Source organism: Saccostrea echinata, unplaced genomic scaffold (genome assembly GCF_033153115.1).
Source record: "Saccostrea echinata isolate AGI-Se365-2 ecotype Australia unplaced genomic scaffold, CSIRO_AGI_Sech_v1 ptg000056l, whole genome shotgun sequence".
Lineage (NCBI taxonomy): Eukaryota > Metazoa > Mollusca > Bivalvia > Ostreida > Ostreidae > Saccostrea > Saccostrea echinata.
The window spans coordinates 1,763,381-1,784,875 of NW_026889805.1; the positions used below are offsets into that span (position 1 = coordinate 1,763,381).

General features: G+C 34.3%; 1 protein-coding gene across 8 annotated transcripts in view; it reads left to right on the forward strand.

The window, feature by feature from the left end:
• LOC133173437 (dual specificity calcium/calmodulin-dependent 3',5'-cyclic nucleotide phosphodiesterase 1A-like) overlaps positions 1 to 14,579 on the forward strand; it is a 144,117-nt gene extending 129,538 nt beyond the window's left edge. For 7 of the 8 annotated variants that reach the window (XM_061308426.1, XM_061308419.1, XM_061308420.1 and 4 more), the window contains 6 exons: positions 1,191 to 1,316; positions 6,581 to 6,682; positions 6,860 to 7,062; positions 8,459 to 8,650; positions 11,833 to 11,910; positions 14,045 to 14,579. In XM_061308426.1, coding sequence (XP_061164410.1) covers positions 1,191 to 1,316; positions 6,581 to 6,682; positions 6,860 to 7,062; positions 8,459 to 8,650; positions 11,833 to 11,910; positions 14,045 to 14,187 — 844 coding nt within the window. In that variant the 3' untranslated portion in view covers positions 14,188 to 14,579. The remainder of the gene's footprint in view (positions 1 to 1,190; positions 1,317 to 6,580; positions 6,683 to 6,859; positions 7,063 to 8,458; positions 8,651 to 11,832; positions 11,911 to 14,044) is intronic. The other variant, XM_061308421.1, reaches the window with a different exon arrangement.
• The last annotated feature ends 6,916 nt before the right edge of the window (positions 14,580 to 21,495 follow it).

The following is a 21,495-nucleotide window of genomic DNA, read 5'->3' on the forward strand; positions in this document are numbered from 1 at the left end:
TTGACATTTTATTGTCTGGAGATTAAAGTGTTCAATAATTTTGCGTATTACATATTTTGATATATTTCTGAATAGAATGTATGAATGTATAGAGAGTTCCTGGGTTTCACAGAGCCATATTGGCCCCCATTGTAAATGTTCAGGGACTACTTTTATGTTTGTTATGATGGTTATGGTATATTTTCCTGGAGGTGTGGGGAATTTGTGTAAGGAGAAGTCATGTCCTGTAGGCTTAATATTGTTGGCAATTTTGGTTAGCCCCCTTGTAATCCACACAACAGTGACATTTTTGTCTGGACATAATTGAGAAGCTTTAGAGGATCATACTTGATACAAAGGTAGCTTTTCACCAGAGGCGTGGCTTGTCTTGTAACCAAGGTCATTTGGACAAGAACATTGGAGAAATACTAGAAGCTGATATTTAAGAAAGAGGCTGCTAGTAACTTGTGGGCATGTCTTGACCCTGTTCTGTAATTAACACAACATCTGGGTCACAGGTTTTTGAAGTATTAAAATTCTTTCCTTTGTTATGAAGTGAAGAAACATAGGAGATTGTACTTGGCACAAGGGTTTCTTGTGATCTTGCAGAAGGTATATTAAAACCCTGGAACATGGTCAGCTGGACAAGGTCAATGAGCATGAAGAGTAAATCCTTGTCCATACCCTAATTTTGTAATGGAATTGTAATTGGTCTGAGGATTATTTAGGATTATAGAATATGTTGTAAACCTGAGAAAGTTAATTTAGACAAGGTCAAGGTCGAGAGGTTTAATTATCAAAATTCTAAAGATCTCGGAAATGTAAAATTCTAAAAGGCAAGACTTTGTATAGGAGGAGCATAACTGCATTAGGAAATCATACATGACATGAAGATTGGTGTAGGAACCAAGAAGTCTGGAGTCTTATTTGCATAAGGTCAAGGTCACATAGCTGAGAAGTTCTTTGAGATGTGACAATTTAAGTCTGTGGAAGGTAACACTTTCAAACTCAACACAAAGCTTTCTCAGGACCAGAGCTAACAATCTTTCAACTAGTTTAAATTTGGAGTGTAATTTTTAAATGGATTTCTTTATTTTAAGCTATTTTAAAGTAAGTATGCGCCTTTTCTTTAGCACGGAGGGGGTAGGGGGTCCCAGTAGGATGTTTCTGTTTATTTATTATATTACATTATACATTGCTATTTCTTGTAGGTCCGAATTTGCTATCCTGTATAATGATAAAGCTGTTCTGGAGAATCACCATATATGTGCCTCATTCCGAATCATGAGATCAGAGGAAGCCAATATTCTTAACCACCTCAGCAGAGAAGAGTATAGGTAAAAAAAAATATATATATATATATATACACAGATAGATCTAAAATATACAAAACTAACCACCTCAGCAGAGAAGAGTATAGGTAAAATAAATATATATATAAACACAGATAGATCTAAATAATACAAAACTAACCACCACAGTAGAGAGGAGAATAGTTATAAAAATATGTATATACACAGATAGATCTAAATAATACAAAACCAACCACCACAGTAGAGAGGAGAATAGGTATAAAAATATGTATATACACAGATAGATCTAAATAATACAAAACTAACCACCACAGTAGAGAGGAGAATAGTTATAAAAATATGTATATACACAGATAGATCTAAATAATACAAAACCAACCACCACAGTAGAGAGGAGAATAGGTATAAAAATATGTATATACACAGATAGATCTAAATAATACAAAACTAACCACCACAGTAGAGAGGAGAATAGTTATAAAAATATGTATATACACAGATAGATCTAAATAATACAAAACTAACCACCTCATCAGAGAAGAGAATAGATAAAGGCACAGAATTTGACCTCCTAGTCTAGATCTATACAGGTCAAAGCAGTAGAAAACCTACTCACCACAATAGAGAAGTGTATAGTAGAAAAGAGGAGAGGTAAAAAAATACAAAAATCTCAAAACCTACTCACCACAATAGAGAAGTGTATAGTAGAAAAGAGGAGAGGTAAAAAAAAAATACAAAAATCACAAAACCTACTCACCACAATAGAGAAGTGTATAGTAGAAAAGAGGAGAGGTGAAAAAAATACAAAAATCACAAAACCTACTCACCACAATAGAGAAGTGTATAGTAGAAAAGAGGAGAGGTGAAAAAAATACAAAAATCACAAAACCTACTCACCACAATAGAGAAGTGTATAGTAGAAAAGAGGAGAGGTAAAAAAAATACAAAAATCTCAAAACCTACTCACCACAATAGAGAAGTGTATAGTAGAAAAGAGGAGAGGTAAAAAAAATACAAAAATCACAAAACCTACTCACCACAATAGAGAAGTGTATAGTAGAAAAGAGGAGAGGTGAAAAAAATACAAAAATCTCAAAACCTACTCACCACAATAGAGAAGTGTATAGTAGAAAAGAGGAGAGGTAAAAAAATACAAAAATCTCAAAACCTACTCACCACAATAGAGAAGTGTATAGTAGAAAAGAGGAGAGGTGAAAAAAATACAAAAATCTCAAAACCTACTCACCACAATAGAGAAGTGTATAGTAGAAAAGAGGAGAGGTGAAAAAAAATACAAAAATCTCAAAACCTACTCACCACAATAGAGAAGTGTATAGTAGAAAAGAGGAGAGGTAAAAAAAATACTAAAATCTCAAAACCTACTCACCACAATAGAGAAGTGTATAGTAGAAAAGAGGAGAGGTGAAAAAAATACTAAAATCTCAAAACCTACTCACCACAATAGAGAAGTGTATAGTAGAAAAGAGGAGAGGTGAAAAAAATACAAAAATCTCAAAACCTACTCACCACAATAGAGAAGTGTATAGTAGAAAAGAGGAGAGGTAAAAAAAATACAAAAATCTCAAAACCTACTCACCACAATAGAGAAGTGTATAGTAGAAAAGAGGAGAGGTGAAAAAAATACAAAAATCTCAAAACCTACTCACCACAATAGAGAAGTGTATAGTAGAAAAGAGGAGAGGTAAAAAAAAAATACAAAAATCACAAAACCTACTCACCACAATAGAGAAGTGTATAGTAGAAAAGAGGAGAGGTAAAAAAATACAAAAATCTCAAAAACCTACTCACCACAATAGAGAAGTGTATAGTAGAAAAGAGGAGAGGTAAAAAAATACAAAATCTCAAAACCTACTCACCACAATAGAGAAGTGTATAGTAGAAAAGAGGAGAGGTGAAAAAAATACAAAAATCACAAAACCTACTCACCACAATAGAGAAGTGTATAGTAGAAAAGAGGAGAGGTGAAAAAAATACAAAAATCACAAAACCTACTCACCACAATAGAGAAGTGTATAGTAGAAAAGAGGAGAGGTGAAAAAAATACAAAAATCACAAAACCTACTCACCACAATAGAGAAGTGTATAGTAGAAAAGAGGAGAGGTGAAAAAAATACAAGAATCTCAAAACCTACTCACCACAATAGAGAGGTGTATAGTAGAAAAGAGGAGAGGTGAAAAAAATACAAAAATCTCAAAACCTACTCACCACAATAGAGAAGTGTATAGTAGAAAAGAGGAGAGGTAAAAAAAATACAAAAATCTCAAAACCTACTCACCACAATAGAGAAATGTATAGTAGAAAAGAGGAGAGGTAAAAAAAATACTAAAATCTCAAAACCTACTCACCACAATAGAGAAGTGTATAGTAGAAAAGAGGAGAGGTGAAAAAAATACAAAAATCTCAAAACCTACTCACCACAATAGAGAAGTGTATAGTAGAAAAGAGGAGAGGTAAAAAAAATACAAAAATCTCAAAACCTACTCACCACAATAGAGAAGTGTATAGTAGAAAAGAGGAGAGGTGAAAAAAATACAAAAATCTCAAAACCTACTCACCACAATAGAGAAGTGTATAGTAGAAAAGAGGAGAGGTAAAAAAATACAAAAATCTCAAAACCTACTCACCACAATAGAGAAGCGTATAGTAGAAAAGAGGAGAGGTAAAAAAAATACAAAAATCACAAAACCTACTCACCACAATAGAGAAGTGAATAGTAGAAAAGAGGAGAGGTAAAAAAAAATACAAAAATCTCAAAACCTACTCACCACAATAGAGAAGTGTATAGTAGAAAAGAGGAGAGGTAAAAAAAAATACAAAAATCACAAAACCTACTCACCACAATAGAGAAATGTATAGTAGAAAAGAGGAGAGGTAAAAAAAAAATACAAAAATCTCAAAAACCTACTCACCACAATAGAGAAGTGTATAGTAGAAAAGAGGAGAGGTAAAAAAAATACTAAAATCACAAAACCTACTCACCACTAGAAAAGTGTATTGAAGAGAGCTGAACAGTACATAAAACACAATCACAAAGCCTACTTGTTAAAATAGATAAATGTATACCGTATATACTCGCCTATAAGTCGGATTTTTGGGAGTTGAACTTTGATCCAAAACTCTATGTCCGACTTATAGGCGAGTTATAAAAAGATTGGTATTTTAGAAGGTCAATCCCTCTAATATGTTTCAAAAATACAACCGACTTATAGGCGGACCGACTTATAGGCGAGTATATACGGTAGGTCAAATACAAAACCTACTCACCACAGTAGAGGAGTGTATAGATAAAAATAAAATCACAAAACCTACTCACCACAGTAGAGAAGTGTATAGATAAAAAACAAAATCACAAAACCTACTCACCACAGTAGAGAAGTGTATAGATAAAAAACAAAATCACAAAACCTACTCACAACAGTAGAGAAGTGTATAGATAAAAAACAAAATCACAAAAGCTTCTCACCACAGTAGAGAAGTGTATAGGTAAAAAAACAAAATCACAAAACCTACTCACCACAGTAGAGAAGTGTATAGGTAAAAAAAACAAAATCACAAAACCTACTCACCACAGTAGAGAAGTGTATAGGTTAAAAAACAAAATCACAAAACTTACTCACCATAGAAGAGAAGTGTATAGATAAAAAACAAAATCACTAAACCTACTCACCATAGAAGAGAAGTGTATAGGTCAAATACAAAATCACAAAACCTACTCACCACAGTAGAGAAGTGTACAGATAAAAAACAAAATCACAAAACCTACTCACCACAGTAGAGAAGTGTATACAGACGTGTGCCATAATTTAACGGCAAAAATCCAAGATGGCGTCGCTTAAGCGTGAAGCGTAATGTAAACAAGCTCGGTATGCATTATATTCTTGGGGAAAAGACATATCTATTTTTAGCTCCTGGTTATTCTTACTTCCGTTTTTAAATTCAAACCGGATGTTTGGTTGTCGTCTGCCTCTGGAAATTTTTACATAGTGTATTTAATCATGGCTGAAAACCGTAAACATTTGTCAAATGACATTAAAAATGTCATCGTAGATATGCGAGAAAAGGGATATAAGTTACAACAGATTGCTGATGATTTGAACATGCCCAGAGGAACTGTTACAGGAGTTATCTCTCGTTTTAAACAAAGAGGTGTAGTAGAGAATTTGCCTCAGTAAAAAAGAAAGTCCGTGTGAAAGAGGTGAATCGTAAAAAGCGGTTAGCATGGTGTCGAGGAAAACTTTAATGGTCAGTGGGACAGAGTAATTTTCTCTGATGAAAGTCAAGTTGTTTTGGGTCAAAACAATAGGTTCTATATATGGCGCCAAAAGGATGAAGCGGAGTCCCCAGACTGTGTCTGCCCCCCATCCCAACGAAGAATATCGGTTATGATTTGGGGATGTATAACATATTACGGTGTGGGTACAATTACAACCATAAATGAAACTGTGAATAGACACAAGTATATAGATATCCTTGAGGACAACTTGTGGCCCGTTATAGCTACACATTTCCGAACCAAAACTTTTTATTTCAAGACGATAATGCCCCGATCCACCGAGCCCAAGATGTCGAAAATTACAAAGCAAGGAACAATATTAATTGTATCAGCTGGCCTGCACAGTCACCTGATTTAAATATTATTGAGAATGTGTGGCTAAAACTTAAACAGAGACTGCAACATCGTGTGGAAAATATCACTACCCCCGATGAACTTTCCAGGGCTATAGTAGACATATGGCAAAATCTCCCTTTGGAATATATACAGGGGCTATATAATTCCCTGTCAAGACGCATGAGGAAAGTTTTGAGGGTCAAAGGTGAAATGACAAAATATTAAACTCGGTAAGTTATTTTTTTTACTTATTTTATGTTTATTGTTTACATTACGCTTCACGCTTGAGCGACGCCATCTTGGATTTTTGCCGTTAAATTATGGCACACGTATGTAGATAAAAAACAAAATCACTAAACCTACTCACCACAGTAGAGAAGTGTATAGCTAAAAACAAAATCACAAAACCTACTCACCACAGTAGAGAAGTGTAGGAATAAAACATCCAGCCATTGGCAAGGATAAAACAGAAGAGACAAGACAGTGTAGACATAATAAGATATAATCTATTTTAAAATGATATTTATCAATTTCAGTTAATAATGAACATTTTTTCTGACAATTTTTTTTTAAATTTCTATACAGCCATTAATTTTCATCTTAATTTTTTGTCTGTGCTGCTTGGTAATGCTTCAATGTTGATTGTTTCTTTTATAGAGAATTCCGATCTTTAGTCATAGAAATGGTGATGGCTACAGACATGTCTTTCCACTTTCAACAGTTGAAGAACATGAAGAACCTACTGGGCATGCCAGAGAAGTTAGTATTACTGTACAATAAGACTCTGTAGAAATCATAGTCCACTTAGAATTATGTTAGATACAATATTCCTTGTGTCACAGAGGTTTCTAATTAAATGATATTTAAATTATGCATTGGATTTTGAATTTACATTGTTTGACATGAATGTGAATTATAGTAGAAATTGTTCTTTAGTATAGACAAACAGAAAGCATTATCTTTGGTCCTACACTGTGCAGACATAAGTCATCCAGCCAAAGACTGGAATCTTCACCGACGCTGGACTAGTCAGCTTCTGGAGGAATTCTTTAAACAGGGGGACAGAGAACAAGAACTGGGACTGCCCATCTCGCCCCTGTGTGACCGGGAAAAGACCCTAGTGGCTGAGTCACAGATAGGTAAATAATAGTTTAATGTCTATAGAGGATGAGTGACTGCCCATCTCCCCAGTGTTTTACCACAAAAAGACCCTAGTGGCTGGGTCACAAATAGGTAGATACACTGTTCAGAAAATGAGGAGTCCATTTCCTTACTGTATGACCCCAGAAAGACCCTAGTTGGCAAGTCACAAAAAAGGTTATAATGTATTAATAGCTAACATATGAAGAAAAAAGGGGCTGCCCATATCCACACTGTTTGACCTTGAAAAGACCCTATTGGCCAAGTCGCAAATAAGTAGATAATAGGTTACTGTATACTTTTGCAATTTCAATGGGAGGAAAAGCATAAGTGTAGGGCTTATTTTTGCAAAAGTTAAGGAATTTACGAAATGTGTTGCTTTGTTCTTTTCATATAGTACCTTATATGAAACCATTTGTGTGATATAAATTAGTGAACTTTACTTGTCCCAGAATTCACATAAATCCCCCCCCCCCCCCCAAAAAAAAAAAAAAAAAAAACATTTCCACATTCACAGTCATGTCTTGGAGAAGAAGAATCATTTCCTCACTGCGATTTTGAAAAAAAAAAACAATGATATGGAATCACATTTAAGTATATAATAGGTTGATTTGGAATCACATTTAAGTATATAATAGGTTGATGTGGAATCACATTTAAGTATATAATAGGTTGATGTGGAATCACATTTAAGTATATAATAGGTTAATTTGGAATCACATTTAAGTATATAACAGGTTGATTTGGAATCACATTTAAGTATATAATAGGTTGATGTGGAATCACATTTAAGTATATAATAGGTTGATTTGGAATCACATTTAAGTATATAATAGGTTGATTTGGAATCACATTTAAGTATATAATAGGTTGATGTGGAATCACATTTAAGTATATAATAGGTTGATTTGGAATCACATTTAAGTATATAATAGGTTGAGTTGGAATCACATTTAAGTATATAATAGGTTGATGTGGAATCACATTTAAGGATATAATAGGTTGATGTGGAATCGCATTTAAGTAAATATATATAATAGGTTTAAATCAGACAGGGAGATGGATGGGGGGACCTCTGGCTTCCTCCTTTGAAAAGGCAACAAGTAAGGTGACAGGTCACAAATTGATCGACTATAGAGGAAAATTTATGGCCACACTAATCATGTTTGAGAAATGAGAAAATGTTCTTCAGAAGTTGATCCAATTGACGTTTGGACTAAGATTGGGGGGGGGGGGGGGGGGGGTTAGAGTAAAGTATTTGGTGATGAATGTTTTTGTTTGTTTTACTTGTAGGTTTTATAGACTTATGATTTTTATTTGTTGATCACTTTCATCAACTCCATCATTTGAATTCTTTGTTTATTTTTAATGACCCTATATTTGGATTGTTGTTAGGTTTTATTGACTTCATTGTGGACCCAAGCTTTACGGTGATGACAGAAATGTTGGAGAAGATTCTGACTCCACTACAGAAGGCTGCCCGCTCAGAAGACGCCATCACTGAGGAAGTCTTTGACACAGCAGACAAAAGTACGAGTACAAATTCATTACATCGAGTGTCTAATAGGGAGAAATCCAGAAAGACAGGTAACCACACTGTCTGGTGTATCTGCTACATGTACTCAAGCTTGGATTTGGTTGGCAGCACTTTCAATTCATTTGTCATCAAAACCAAATTCTGTTTTTATTTTTTATTTATTTTTTTTTTTGGTTGGTTGGTTGGTTGGGGGGGGGGGGGGGGATAGTAATTTATTACAGTAATAATACTGTTGCTATTTTGTTTTCCCCCCAAGAATTTTATGTATCTGACCTGAATATGTTAATAAGTATTGTCATGCCTATGTAGTGTATATATATTGTGCATTATGAAGAAAAGTTTTAACTCTTTAGTTTGGTGTTGTTGGAGGGATCATTTAAATTCCGTTTGAATTGCAGAAGTATTTAGCCTGCGTAACTAATTTCTCTGTAGCCCTTTTCACAAAAAATCTTTAATTTTTAGGGTAAGATTTTAACTTAAGAATCTCTTGCAACAAATCATGAGTACTTTTCAACACTTGTAAGTAAATTTATAGCCATTATGAACAACAAAAATTGAGTGCGATCGATTGTGAAGCGAGTAAGATTTAAATCTGATGTGAAAATCACAAGTCTGACATAAAAGTAGGTCATACAAATATCTTAAGAGAAATGTGCCATCGTAAATATTTTGCAGTACAGGTGACTCTAGATCTCTCAAAGTTCACAGGAACCTTAAAAAAATGTTCAAGAGATTGAGGGGTTCGAGTGATCAAAAGAGGAAAGAAGTCTGAAATTTTCAGGTTCGGTCAATATCATTCTTTTATTATGTTTAACGGAAGTATTTGTTGAAAACATTCTGGCTCATTTTCATATGCATATTACTGGTAATTCACTTGAATTCAACAACAAAGATCGTATCTGTTGATTAAATAAGAGAAAGATCTTTCAATTTCAATATTTCTTTGTTTTCATTTCGTTACTACGCTCAGATGGTGTTTGTTGCAAATAAAACACCCCATCTTCCCCTGCAGATTGCTCTATATAGCTATTCAATTATTCAGATTATTTGTGCAATGGTTTTCTTACTCTTGCACAGAAATGGAATACGGTAATTTATGAATTTCTTGACCTGCATCTAAATTAGTTTCTCATTATCATCTAATGACTGTCATATCAAAATCAGTGGTGAACGGCTATCTGTTTTTCAAAAAGTCCATTAATTATTAACCCTCAGCAATGCACAGTTGTATTGTCACCTATTTAAAACGTCCAGTTATTATATCCAAGCTAGCGCCAGGTATTACTGTTACCTAGGTAAGTTGAAGCTGAATTAATTACAATGCTTGATTGATGTGTATGTGCAGTCAACACTTCCAGAGATCAGGAGTTTAAAAAAAAGTGAAATCTGTGTAATGGGACTCTGGTCTTCGTTTGAGAGAAAGATAACATCGAGAGATCTGGTGTACATTTGTTTGTTTTTTTTATGTAGAGGAAAAAATGGACAGGGGTTTCACTTCAAGTGATCAAGAACTTAGAGAGAATAGCGTTTGAGCCATCGAGAGTCACCTGTATATTTAATTTTTCGACAATATTTGGGAAATGATATAAAATGCTATCATAGGATCCATGAAAAAGTCCCATTAAACATTTATTTAGGTTTTATCTGTTATTAGCTCACCTGAGCCAAAGGCTCAAGTGAGCTTTTCTGATCAAAATTTGTCCGTTGTCTGTCGTCGTTGTTGTCATTGTCGTTGTTGTTGTAAACTTTTCACATTTTCATCTTCTTCTCAAGAACCACTGGGCCAAATTCAACCAAACTTGCGACAAAGTATCCTTGGGTGAAGGGGATTCAAGTTTGTTCAAATGAAGGGCCATGCCCTCTTTCAAGGGGAGATAATTAGGAATTAGTGAAAAAATAATGGCATCATTTAAAAATCTTCTTCTCAAGAACCACTGGGCCAGGAAAGATGAAACTTATGTGGAAACCTCCTCAGGTAGTGTAGATTCAAATTTGTTCAAATCATGACCCCCGCGGGTAGGGTGGGGCCACAATGGGGGATCAAAATTTTTACATAGAAATATATAGGAAAATATCTTTAAAAATCTTCTTCTTAAGAACAGCAAAGCCATGATTGGTCATATTTATATGGAAGCATCCTCAGGTAGTGTAGATTCAAGTTTGTTCAAATCATGACCCCCGGGGGTAGGGTGAGGCCATAATGGGGGATCAAAGTTTTACATAGAAATATATAGGAAAATATCTTTAAAAATCTTCTTCTTAAGAACAGCAAAGCCATGATTGGTCATATTTATATGGAAGCATCCTCAGGTAGTGTAGATTCAAGTTTGTTCAAATAATGACCCCCGGGGGTAGGGTGAGGCCACAATGGGGGGGGGGGGTCAAAATTTTTCATAAGAGTATATAGAAAAAAAAACTTTAAAAATCTTCTTCTCAAGATAAGCAAAGACATGATTGGTCATATTTATGTGGAAGCATCCTCAGCTAGTGTAGATTCAAGTTTGTTCAAATCATGACCCCCGGAGGTAGGGTGGGGCCACAATGGGTGATCAAAGTTTACAGAGGAATATATAGGAAAAAATCTTTCTCTCAAGAACAGAAAAGCCATGATTAGTCAAATTGATATGGAAGCATCGTTGGGTAGTATAAAATGAAATTTTTTGAAATGAGCACCCCCAGGGGTAGGGTGGGGCCACAATGGGGGATCAAATTTTTACAAATGAATATATGGGAAAAAATCTGCTGCTCAAGAACAGCAAAGTCATTTGTTATATTGATATGAAAGCATTGTTAGGTAGTTTAAAATCCCTCACCCCCCCCCTCCCCCCTTTCTCCCCCATTAACTTTTCAATACTGAACTGATTTTTGCTTTTTTTCCTAGCCAATGTGCTCAGGTGAGCGATGTGGCCCATGGGCCTCTTGTTTTTCAATTTAAAATTGGCTCTATAAGAGTGCTAGAGCTTGCAGAAAGTAATGACAAATTTTAAACACATAAGAATCTTGCAAGAATTTTTGTGAAAATCATGAAAATTAATTGTAAAATCTTTTGTGAAAAGGGCTACTGCATTTTAATTCTATTTTAATGCATTATTCAGCTGAAAAATAAAATGTGTATAATTAAAAAAATGAAATGAATTTGTTACCAGTACAGTAAATGAGATGTACCTCTATCTCGTTCTATATTTTTCTGTAACTTCATAAGCACACAGATGTTTTATTTTGATCTTTAAAGGTAAATATGCACTGAACACCCCATGGGCAGATTGTTTGGCAGACAATAAAATCCGCTGGAAAGAGCAGGCTGCCAAAGGTAAGTCTATATACAGTACAGGGAGATGTTTCAGATGCTGTGTCAGAATTCTTTTGAAATACCACAAATCAAGCCCCACTCCTACATTCCACCCCCAACTAGATGGGGAGGATCACAGAGACTATCACTAACAAGTCTTTGAGTGAAATGAGTTTTTGACTCTACTCTGAGTCAAAGACTCAAAGAGTAATGCTGTGGCCATTTGTACTGTCAGTAAGTCACAGTGACCTACTTCATGAATTTACAGCTTTTCATTTTTTAAAGCATTTTATTAAATATTTCAGATTCTAAGAGACTTAAAATCCTCAAACTCTATCAGATGATGTGTTATGGTCTTGGGGCCTTGAGATTTGCTAGTTCAGAAATAGGTCACATTGACACGTGTGCAATTTTCAGATGAACAATTCTAGGCCATTTGGCCTCTTGTCAAATTCTTGATCATGTCCATCTTCTGAAGATCATCACAATTCAAAAGTCAAGGTCACTCTGGTATTAGATATTTTGTTTGATTTTGGAACATTTCATTTTGCACTCAAACTTGATTGCCTGGTGGCAATCCAGGTTTTAGTGTCATGAGGCATTCTGTTCATCAAGGCATTCTGTTCATCAACTTTTTGGGGGCTTCTTCCATTTGTGTTTGGTATTGGAGCAAGTCTGCCATAGTATTTTTGTCTTTACAGTACCCCTGTGCCAAGCTGTCTTTGTTCTCAAGTTACTGAAATTGTAAATTCATTATTTGGGACAAACTATTGTGACTTTCCATCGATCGCTTACAATGTTGCCTGGGATGAATTTCAGTATGAAGTTCTAGTCGCTAGGTTATGAGGGTATAAAATCGTATTTAAAAAAATACTGTATCCCTGCTATAATTGTTTAACCATTGATTGGCATGAATTCAGTCATGTATTGCTGCCATTGATTTAATACTATGTGATTAATTTTACTACAGATCTTGTCCATAAGGTCTAAGTTGTGGTGCAATGAAATGCTGAGATCTTGTTAGGGAATAGCATTGTAATCATTGATTTAATTAATTCAGGACTGTGTTCAGGATTGTACCAGCTTCTCAGAGCTATGATCATGAACGAATTGCTACTACTTGGGGATATCAAGCATTTATTCATGTGCTAACCCAGCCACAACATGGGGATATCAATCATCGTTAAATTATATGCAAGCCTAGCCACTATACTTAGGGATATCAAGCATTAATTCATATGCTAGCCTAGCCACTACATAGGGAAATCAAGCATTAATTAGTATTCAGGTGTTAATTCATATGCTAGTCTAGCCACTACATAGGGAAATCAAGCATTAATTAGTATTCAGGTGTTAATTCATATGCTAGTCTAGCCACTACATAGGGAAATCAAGCATTAATTAGTATTCAGGTGTTAATTCATATGCTAGTCTAGCCACTACATAGGGAAATTAAGCATTAATTAGTATTCAGGTGTTAATTCATATGCTGGCCTAGCCACTACATAGGGATATCAAGCATTAATTAGTATTCAGGTGTTAATCCATATGCTAGCCTAGCCACTACATAGGGAAATCAAGCATTAATTAGTATTCAGGTGTTAATTCATATGCTAGTCTAGCCATTACATAGGGAAATTAAGTGTTAATTCATATGCTAGCCTAGCCACTACATAGGGAAATTAAGTGTTAATTCATATGCTAGTCTAGCCACTACATAGGGAATCAAGTGTTGATTCATATGCTAGTCTAACCAATACATAGCAATATCAAGCGTTGATTCATATGCTAGTCTAGCCATCACATGGGGAAATCAAGTGTTGATTCATATGCTAGTCTAGCCAATACATAGCAATATCAAGCATTGATTCATATGCTAGTCTAGCCACTACATAGGGAAATCACAATCTAATGCAGTAAGTTCAGTAGACATAGCAGCCAGGCTAAGATACCCATGATCTTGAACACAGCCAAGTTGTATTTTAAGCTCATTATATTAAAGTATCAAAATTTTGATTAAGATCATGCCATCCAGGTCAGCTGATGATAACTTAGGCTTTTGTTGAGGAAGAGAAAAATACATGTGTGGAATTTATTTTTAAAAAAAAGTTTGAGTTATGAAAAGTGATGATTAAATAATGTAACCTTATTTTAGATGCTGAGGAAAGGAAACGGAAAGAAGCATTAGAGAAGTCAAAGGAAAGCAGTAATACAAACAACAACACAACAAAATCCACCACCCCCCTCAATCAGACTACGCCAGCCGTTAACTGTAGCACAGGTAAGGGTGGAAACTAAGGCTCTGACCAATCACTGGACAGCACTCTCCTCCAATGGCATTCACTCTCAGTATTGTGTGCAAATCATGCAACCAACCAGAAATTTGTTGTTGTACAGCCTCTTATCTGATTGGATCTTTCAACCTTTTGGGCAGCCTACAATCTTCCATCTGACCTTTGAACTCTGGTGATTTTTTTTTATTGGTTAACTTATTTGTATATACTGTTAAATGTGTATAAATAAACAAAAATCTTATGTGATATGATTAATATTCTATGTATATGTAAAGATGTTTTTAATTCAGAAGACTATATAAAAGTGATAAAATGCTATGAAGGCATTATATTATTGAAGTAGTTGCATTTTTCATCACCTCATTTTGTTTATACAATAAAATTGTTTTGACTCTCTTGTTATTTTTTTGCTGGAATCTCCTTTGTAGTTTGTTCTACTTTATCAGCATGCAGTAGACAAGGTCTACCTTCATGTTGTGATCTGTTATTCTCTCTCTTTCTCTCTCTCTCTCATGAACTTTTGTAGAAAAGTTTGTAGAAGTTCTGGTAGTTAAGCACTGAAATTCTTTAAAAGTGTGAATTGACTCCACACAAAAAATAAACTTGAAGATATATTGTGGCTGTTTAAGACTACTCTTGATCAACAGTATAATCCCAGGATTAGGTAACATAATTAGGACCACTCTATAGTCCCAGGATTGGCTAACATAATTAGGACCACTCTTGTGATTAACAACATAGTCCCAGGATTGGCTAACGTTCATGAGGACTAGTCCCAGAATTGGCCATTAAACATAATAAGCCAAGGGTGAAAAAGCAACTACATGTACATACTGCAGAGTTTTAAAATATTTCAGACTAGGTTACATTTACATACTACGCCCATTTCACAAGCACTGGGAAATCGCCTATTAAGGACATGTCGTTGCTCTCTTTCTATTAGGATACAAGGATAATCCACTGTAAATCTTATATCCAGTATGTTTACCCCCCTCAGCACAGATTATCCCCGACTCCTACGTCACCATGTACAGCTTACACGTCTTACCCAATGTACTGTGTTGTTTTGATATAATGTTTTGTAATTTATGGCAAAGTTTCACAAGTTTATGCAATATGATGATTAATGTTCATTGTTGAAACAAAAAGGCATTATTGTCCAAATAACGGGATTGCACAGGTCTCTTCAGTTCAATCCCATGGAAGTAGGTTTGACTTGCTGTTACCGTGTGCACATATACATGTACAAAAAGTCCTGCTTTATGGAAGAGATCCAACTATTTCTGATGCAAATTGTATGGCTGTATGCTATTCTTTCTGCTATAAAATCATAAAGACCTGCTATGCACATATTGTATTATTGTCTGAAAATTACCGCGACAGAAAGACTTTTCACAGCAACAAATGAACATGCTGAGCTCAGACACGGGTATTGCATCACATACGATTTGATCTGCAATTAAAAGGTTAAGTGTACAAAAAATGGCTTAACTGTAATAAATCAAAAATCAAACAAATTGTCATCTTTCCCAAATTTTTTATTTCACTAACTGCAATTTATCTTAAATATTATTTTCCTTTACATATCTCTAACTTCCATAATACTTGGAATTTTTTAAGATAATATTTTTCTCTCAAATTTGAGAGATACTTAAAGTGTTTTAAGTGATAGTTTATTTTCAGGAAAGTATTTAGAGTTTTTAACTTCTCGGAATAGCGTGAATTTTCGATGTACATGTCGTATATGACTAGCATTCTATACCATCAGAGGAGAAAGAGATTCATCTACCACTGCAGAGAGAGAATGATATCTACCATTGCACAGAGAGATATCTACCATTGCACAGAGAGAGTGATTTATATCTACCATTGCAGAACAAGAGAGATATCTACTATTGCATAGAGAGAGAGAAAAAGAGAGAGAGAGAGAGAGCAATATATATCTACCATTGCAGAGAGAGAGCAATTTATATCTACCATTTCAGAGAGAGATATCTACCATTGCAGAGAGAGAGAGAGAGCGATATATATCTACTACTGCGGAATAAGAGAGATATCTACCATTGCAGAGGGAAAGAGGACAAAGAATAACATGTCTTGGAGATAAAATATTGAGGCAAATAAAAATATTGACACTGCATGGGCACTGCTTGATCAGATGAAAAGAAGCACCTTATTCCCTGCAGGAGATTTTTGTTTAAATTATGTGACTAAATGCATGTACAGAGTAAAGCATTGGTAGACATACATGGAGATAACCTATTTTACGACTCAATATGGCAGTTTGTTTTCCTCGCTTTCATTAAAGAGGGGTCATACTGTCTGTAATTAACAATTTCAATTCTGGATGATATCTAAAGAGTACTTAAACCTTATATCATAACTACCCTGAACTTAAAAAAATATCTCTATTGATTTCGAGGTCAAAAGTTCAAATTAAAAATTTCAAATGATACGTAAAATGGTTTCCAAGTGATATCTTTACTTTTCTGTAGGATGAGAGCGTTTTGCGATTTTTATTGAAACATAACTATGTAAGAAAATATATGTTATACACAAGTAAGGCAAAGTTTCATAAGATACATCTTTGCAAGTTTGATCTGGGTAGGATTTATAGTTACCCGGGGAGTGACTTGCTCCAAAAACTTGAACTGTTCAATCGCCTGAAATGTATATTAGATGCACACTAGAAGCAGGTTTGGTATTACGCATTTCTACATGCAACATCACAGAAGGTTTATAGTTAAATATGTACTTGCGAAAGGACCTGCTCCAAAAGCTTGATGCATCGTCCAATGAAGTTTGGTTATCATTAATTTAAGTTTGGTCAGGGGACGTCTTATAGTTACTTGGTAATGAACCTGCTCCCAAAAAAATCTATTAACGAGGTCACTCATATGGAATTCATCATCTGAAGCAAGTGTCCTTTCTGACATATTTCATTTTGTCAAATAAAATCTGCAACATGACTATTTTCATGTTGCAGATTTTATTTGACAAAATGAAATATGTCAGAAAGGACATAAGCCTGGTAGCTATAGCGTGCATCTATAATTCAGTGTGGTCACCATAGGGCTATTGTTACTTGGAAAAAGACCTCTTCCAAAAACCTTAAACCTGGTCAATTATCAGGGAATTGTAATCAAGTCACATTGGGCAAACCGAAGCAGTTACTTGGCCTTGTTAGTGTGTACCCCTGGATATATTGCAAGTTAGGTCACAATAGGGCTTTGAAATGCACCTGCTCCTATAACTTGGACACCGTGGATATGTCATAAGCTTAAAAAAGAAAGAAAAAGCACAAATACACACCCTAAAACCCCCTCCCCACCCCAAATACAGTGCTTAAATATGAAATATTGGGAGTGTTGATGTGACATAAATTTTCAGACGTCAACCTTGTTAAAAAAAATTCCGTAATATGACAGAAAAATTTCTGTTCAACGCGAGCTACTAGTATAATAAAATAAACTTCAAAATTAATGTCATTCATAATGCTCCTACAGACTTTCTACCTAGGTTAATATCTAATAATAAAACAAAGATAATTTATGGTTGTGCCCTCCTCAAAAATAAGGACTGAACTTCCATTTTATATTGAAGTGGGGGGGGGGGCACAACCATAAATTATATTTGTTTTCTAATGTATAGTTAATGCTAGCAAAATTTTTGAGGGTGCACAAATTATTAATTAAAGCTATGCTTTCTATAGTAAAGAATATATCGGGTATATACCGACAAAATTACCCCCCCCCCCCTTTTCGACGGGCCTACCGAGCATATGCAAAACTCTTTGTTCTGGACCTTCATTCTTCGTTTAATTATTCATATTTAACGAATGTAGAAGCGTTTCCAATTCAACACTGCATGAATTTAAAGAAAAACACACACACACATTTCCAACTTTTTTAAGAGTAACAGTGTAGCAAATTGGAAGTTTTAAGGTCAAGATCTAGTAAATGAAAGGGGCCTACAGATTTCTCAAATTTAAGAAATAAATTCTTTTAATGGTGCTTTATAACTTTAGCTTGGTCAAATAAGGTGTTTTGGGGCATAATTTGTAGATGAACAAGACGAAACATAACATTTTGAACTGTTATTTTCAATGAAAAATTAAGAAAACCAGTCATGAATATGGGAGTTTTTTTCCATATCAGACAAAGAAATGCATCCAGATTGCCTACAGTCTCTCAGAAAACGATAATTTATATGTTCTTGGCCTCTTCTTTAAAATAATATTAAATTAAATATAGGTTCCGGGATAACTTTTCACATGATTTCAAATTGAATTCCATGAAAGTACTTTATTTTCTACAAAATTCTACTAGAGCCGTAAAGTACGGGAATAATAAAGTTAAAATTGATTATGACGTCATAATGGATCTAGCACTAAAAATCTATTCTAAAGTCATTTACTAGAACTTGACCTTAAGCAATATAAATGAGCTGTATTTTTGAGAATTTTGCAAATTGGAAGTTTTAAGCAATAGGCTATATATGAGCTGTATTTTTGAGAATTTTATTTTGTTTTAGAAATTTGCTTTTTAGTTAATTCTATATATGTAATTTAAAGCTTTATGAGCAATAACACTAAAAGTAAGATAAACATTTATCGTATGGAAACGGATTTTTGTGCTTTGGAATGTATTGTATTAAGGGCCCCTTACACACTGCACACAAGAGTTCTAATCCTTGTATATTTATGCAGATAGATTGATCAACCGTTAGATGTAAAATACATTAAATTGAAATATACATTGTTATACTAGTACTCAATTTGTTATCAACTCAAGCATTGTTAACATTTTATTAGGCCAAGGATAAAATGATCACTTTATTGGCATGTATTTTCCACATTAAGGCCACTTGCTACAAACAAACTTTATTTCAAAATCATCAAAAAGAAGATACTAAATCTATGTTTATGTGAGTAAAATAAATAATTTTAACCATGCAAATTTTAATTTATATTCAAAATTTTTCAGTAATGTCCAAAAAATTTTTAAAAATCAAGTAGATCTATGAGGAGAGTGTGAAAAAATTGAGAATTTTGATCATCATAGAAAGATGGGTGAACAAGGCGTGCAGAATGCCTATATAGCTTCAGATATTAATAATATATAAATCGTATTCAATTCGTGAATTTAGCATTTAAAGTTCTCATTATTGAAATTAATGAAATTATGATAAAAAAAACAAAACACCATTTTGGAGGAAAATTTCTCGGGAAAAATTTTTCTCTTATCAACATGTAATGTGGTTTACTGGCTGGGTTCGAACCCTAGCAATAAAAATCCTGATTGTGATTTACCTTTGAGGCCGACATGCTTTTTTTTTTTTCTCTTTTTGAGGCCAACATGCTAACCACTACGCTACACAGCTCTAGATGAATAGTGGCATTTAAATCATGTTTGTGATATGACCCTTGACTAAATGGACTTCAAGTATTTCTCGGAAAGATGCGAATGTTGTGTCATAAAAGTGTATTTTTAAGGTACAGTGGGTCTTTGCTCCATGTTTGTATTAACCAAAAAATGTACATTTTTACACAAACTTTAAGGATAAACTTTCAAAAAAAATGTAGCGACTCATATCGAAAAATTGTGCTATAGTATGAGAAAATGATCCTTTTTGCTCTCTTTAGTGTGTGTATGTTATTTCATACGCAAATAATTTCAATTTCTGTGAGATTTTTGCAAATTGTGAAGATTTTTCATAAAGTTTATTTTAATGTTAGATAAAATATCGAAGAAAATTTTGTTATACTTGAGATTAAATTTATACCTTTATGTTTGTCGCACTATAGGCACCTCTCTCGCCTTGTTCGCCCATCTTCTTTACAAACTCTTAATGTTTTCGGGATTTTGTATCAATTTCAACCAAAATAAATCAAAAAATATATTCCAATCCATGCGCCCATTCTTTGTTTATAGCAAGTGCCCTTAAAATAAGTACTAGTAGTTGTGATTTCTGTTCATCAATACTTTGTTGTCCTAAGCATGTTTACTCGGGGTAAATGGCTGGTACCCTATGTTGATAATAAATAAACTCAATATTTACGCCTCTATAGATATAATTTTCTCAATGTCTAGAAAACATTAGTGTTTAGAGGGTCCTTAAGGAAGCTCTAAACACTGCTCACTGAAGAATTCTAATTCCAAGGTAGTTTTATATTCGTCAAGCAATGATTTCTCAAGGTATTGAGGTAACGATATCATTTGTATGTTAAGAGAGTTTGGTCCGTGACCTTTCATCTTGTGCTCTCAAAAATAATAAGGGTTATCTACTCCTGACTGAGTACAAGTGTACCGAGTTTGATATTTGTTAGGTACTCAATATATTGAGCGGACAATATCTTTCTATGTCCAGGGCAGTTTGTCCCATGATCTTTGATATTGTGAATCTTGTGGCCTTATAGTTTACTATAACTAACCATAGTATACTATGGTATTTTTGCTGACCTACCGACCGACCAAATGACAGGTGAAATACAATATGCCCCCCCCCCCTTAAAAAATGGGGGGATGATTATTTCAGACATGAAATTTCAGCTCATATTGCTTTAAAAATTTGTTGAATAGATTAAATCTTTTCTTGATTTATTTCCAGATAATGAGGGTGGTCGATTAACCTGGTTCAATCAAAAGTTCAGTCTCTCCAGAATTGGCACACTTCTGAGTTCCACAGACGACAGACATGGGAGACGCAGGCAGAAGAAAGTAGCAAGTCTCGGTCAGGTTCCGGATGTGGAAGAAAGGACCGGAAGTTCTAGTTCTAGTGAAGATGACAGCGCATGCTGAATTACAAAGATTTTTTGAATATACAAATCGTGCACACATTACATTGTACATGTACCTAATTGTTTACATTTTAGTTGGTTGAACTTTTTAATGTATCACTTGTTATTGTTCTCAGTTCATTGTTTACCATATATTGTAGACAAAACTATCTATTATAGAGCTGCTATTGTCGATGTTAATTAGAATAAATCAAACAATGTCAAAATCAAGTAGTAATTTCTAAAACATTTCAGGTAATACAACATTATCTGGAAACAATTTTCATTATTTCTAAAATTGTAAAACTTGGCGAGAACTAGAACAATACAAGTCTCTGGTACTTCACGGAAACATTCCCTAGCATTCACCTATTTCAGACACTTAGTATTGTTTTTTAAAGGGGGAATATTTCACAACTTACTTGAAAAATCTTTACAAGCACACAAAGAGAGAGAGAGGGGAAGGGGGAGAGAAGGTAACTGTCCAAACTCCAAAATCCTATTTCGTGGTGGGGGTTAAGAGATTCAAACCTT